General features: G+C 59.2%; 1 protein-coding gene across 1 annotated transcript in view; it reads right to left on the bottom strand.

Moving 5' to 3' along the window:
* Positions 1–594: 594 nt before the first annotated feature.
* The window catches only part of LOC114056603 (heat shock protein beta-8-like), a 5,140-nt gene continuing 2,527 nt past the window's right edge, over positions 595–3,207 (bottom strand). The window contains exons 2-3 of the mRNA XM_027881917.1: positions 2,375–2,438; positions 595–1,381 (exon numbers count right to left, since the gene is read on the bottom strand). Of these exons, the coding sequence (XP_027737718.1) occupies positions 1,222–1,381; positions 2,375–2,438 (224 nt within the window). The 3' untranslated portion in view covers positions 595–1,221. The remainder of the gene's footprint in view (positions 1,382–2,374; positions 2,439–3,207) is intronic.

Genomic DNA, 3,207 nt, shown 5'->3' with positions numbered 1-3,207 from the left:
GGAGCACGTGAGGTGGTATTTTTAACTCTGAGGTCCTGGTGACATGGAAAACTGGGTGCCTGGTGCAGGTGCTGCACAGATCGATGGAAAATTTCCCACCACCCATCGACACCTCGGCATCGCCAACCCCGGGCACTGCAGTGTGTTAGCAAATGGTGCTTCTGCCCCACGAGCCCAGAGCCCGGCAGAAACCTCCACTAGGGAATTAGCTGGGAAGTGCTTCCCTGCAGAGCTGCAGGTGGGAAGGTGGCATGGTGAGATGGAAACAAGGATGGTGCAAACCAGAATTTCCCAGCTGAGAGCCTGATTTAGCATCCTCAAGCAGGAAAAAACCATTTTCAACCCCTTGAGAGGGTAAAGACAGGATGAGCCCGTGGTCCTCACCAGGTTTGATGGCTCCCCAGCACGGTGTTAGCTGGGACTTGGAATTCACCCATCAGTGCAAACATCCCCACACATCTCCCTTGTCCTTCCCCCCATGGGGAGGACCTGTGCCAGGCTGGGAGGTGGCACACGGTGGCATCCCCCCTCCTCCCCGCCGCCCTCCCGCAGCCCTGCGCCCACCCCGCCGGCTCAGCCGAGACAAGCGGAGGCTAAGAACATCCACTGGGTTTTATTCCTCAGGTATGACAAGTAAAAGCACAAATTCTCTTTGGAAATAAGGAAAAAAAAAATTAAACCAAAACCCCAAACCAACGTTCAAAGCACGCGGACAGTTTGCGTTTCTCAGGACGGAGGCCGTGCCGTCAAGCTCCGCCGCCGGACACGTGTCCTTTGCAGAGATGTAGTTTAAAAACAACAACTCATGGAGAAAGAGAAGACACAGGGCTACGGGTTTCCATGTCAATTTTAGAGGAAAAAAAAAAAAAAGGCCCTTTTTTTTTGCTATTGTTATAAATATCCCATCCGATCGACTCGGAGCGAACGATAACCGTAAGGAGGACATCCGTTCTGCTTGGCCCCGTGGGCACAAAAATCTCTACTGGCACCTCAGACTGCTACAAGCCCTCGGGGACGGTGGCCTGGCACCCGGTGTGTGCCCCGGCTCTCAGCTGGCCCCCCCATGGGTGACGGGTGCTGCCATCCCTACGAGCGGCACCCGTCACCCTTGCCGGAGGCTGTCAGGATGCCGCGCCGCAGGGGACCAGGGAGCAGGGATCCAGGGGGAGAGGGGGCAGGGGAGGAGGGGTGCCGGGGCACAGCAGGGCCGAGGGTGGCTGCTCAGGTGCAGGTGGCCTCCTGGCTCTCGACGGGGATCTCGCTGCCACTGCCGCCCTCGCCGTACTGCTGGTAGGGGGGGATCTGGGGCGCCTCGATGATCAGCAGCCCCTCCGGAGACAGGGAGGCGAACACCGTGATGGGATCCACCTCGTAGGGCAGCCTGCGGGAGGAGGGGAAAGATGGGAGGGGTTAGGAGTGCGAGGCATGCTGCATCCCTGGTGGACACCGACCCTCGGGAAGCTCTCACAGTACCCCCAGTGCGTGGGGAACCACTGATGCCGAGGCACCAGCCCCGGTGTGGGGCTCAGCAAAGCCTCTCTTGTTACTGTAGTGCCTGGGAATGTGTCAGGGATATTTAGAGCGGGTTCCTGGCCGGCCTGGCCCCCGTGGGAGCTCTGTTTAATCTCCCCGGCAGATGTGTTTGACGGGATGTCACCCGCCGCTTGTGCCTCTGCAAAGCAGGAGTAAATCCTGGCCGTGCCGCAGCCCACGTCAGCCGCGAGCCTTGCCCGTAAAAGGAGCCCGAGCGCCGAGCAGGAGGGAGTGAAGTGCTCACCCCAGCCTTCCCGTGGGAGTTTGGGATGCACAGGGCTCCTTCAGGGTGGAAAAGCAATGCTGGGCTGCTGCCAGCTGAGGAAACCCTTCCCATGCCTTGGGCTTTTTGCTGCCTCTCCCTGTTAACCCCTGCGCCCGGGGGTCTGCCCCCCACACCGGCTGCCTCTGCAGGGCTCGCCTTTGCCATTGTTGTTGCCAAAGTGAGCCATGGGTGAGTCAACGCGATAGCGATCTGAGTGACATCATGGAGATAAACGGATACAGAGACATCCTCGCACCGGGATGTGCTCGGGGCTGGCGGTGGTGTCAGCCCGCCGTGCCCCGCTGCACCCCGGGGGTTGGCTCCTCGCACCCCTCCTGCTCCCCGCGCCCCAGCCCTCCCCAAACACAGCCCCGGGCGTGGAGGAGACTGACAGAGCACCCCGAAAAAGGCCTCCTCCTCCTCCTCCTCCTTCATCTCCCTTGGGAAGTCACTTTGTGGCCTAAACCAGTCTGGCACATGCTGCAGAAGAGCAGTTTTTGGGGTGAAGACAGTCCCTGTGAGTGTGAGCTGGGGCGCAGGGACTGGCAAAGCTCAGCCAGGCCAACCGGTACCTACTGGATTTTCTTGGTGAAGTTCTTGGAGACAATCCCTCCTTCCACCTGCTGCTCCTCGTGTTTGCCTGCAGGGAAGGACAACACCCCACATCAGCACCTCACCAGGGGATTATTTTTTCCAAAAAAAACAACAACAACAAAACTCAACAGAAAAGTTTCCCGAGCAGTTGTTTCCCTTCCCATGTGCAAACCCTTCCCCGGAGAAAGCTCAGGGAGCCTTCCCCGTGTGGGGAAGGTGATGTTGGTCACAGCACAGCCGTGTTTCCAGTGAGAAAATGGAGCCTCACAGGCTGCCAAGAGCTGAGGCTTAAGAAAATAAAAATAAATAAATAATAAAACCTTTGGAGGTGGCAGCCTCCTCCCCTGCTCCCACTCCCCAGGCTGGTCTCCTCTCCACCATGCTGTCAGGATGGGGGTCCCTATGCCTGGAGCATCAGCCAGTGCCTGCCTGGACCCTCCTGACCTGGAGTTTCCCTCTGTGATGCCGTGAACCCCAAATAAATACCTGGGGCTGTGCTGGGCAGCAGCCCCCAACACTCCCTGGTGACCCCGGCCCAGGGGCATGGGGGGCAGTGGAGGATGTCAGTGCCGGGCTGATGGGATGCTGAGGGTACCCCTTGAGGACCCCACTTTTGGTGAACTCCACACCATTAACTGGCTTCCCAGGGATGCGCTTCTGGCCTGCTCAGATCCAGGCTGGGCCTCTGGAGCTGTGGAGCAGCTGCTCCCTTCTTCCCAGCCTCTCCCTCGGCCCCTTTAAAGGGAATCTCCCTCCGTGCCGGCCTCACCCCGGCTATAATTAACCCAGCCAGGCTGGGGCCCCTCTTGGCCGCT

This window comes from Empidonax traillii, unplaced genomic scaffold, assembly GCF_003031625.1.
Source record: "Empidonax traillii isolate 1590-97213 ecotype Southwest subspecies unplaced genomic scaffold, ASM303162v1 scaffold99:size1466351, whole genome shotgun sequence".
NCBI classification, from domain to species: Eukaryota; Metazoa; Chordata; class Aves; order Passeriformes; family Tyrannidae; genus Empidonax; species Empidonax traillii.
This window is presented reverse-complemented; position numbering and strand designations above follow the sequence as displayed.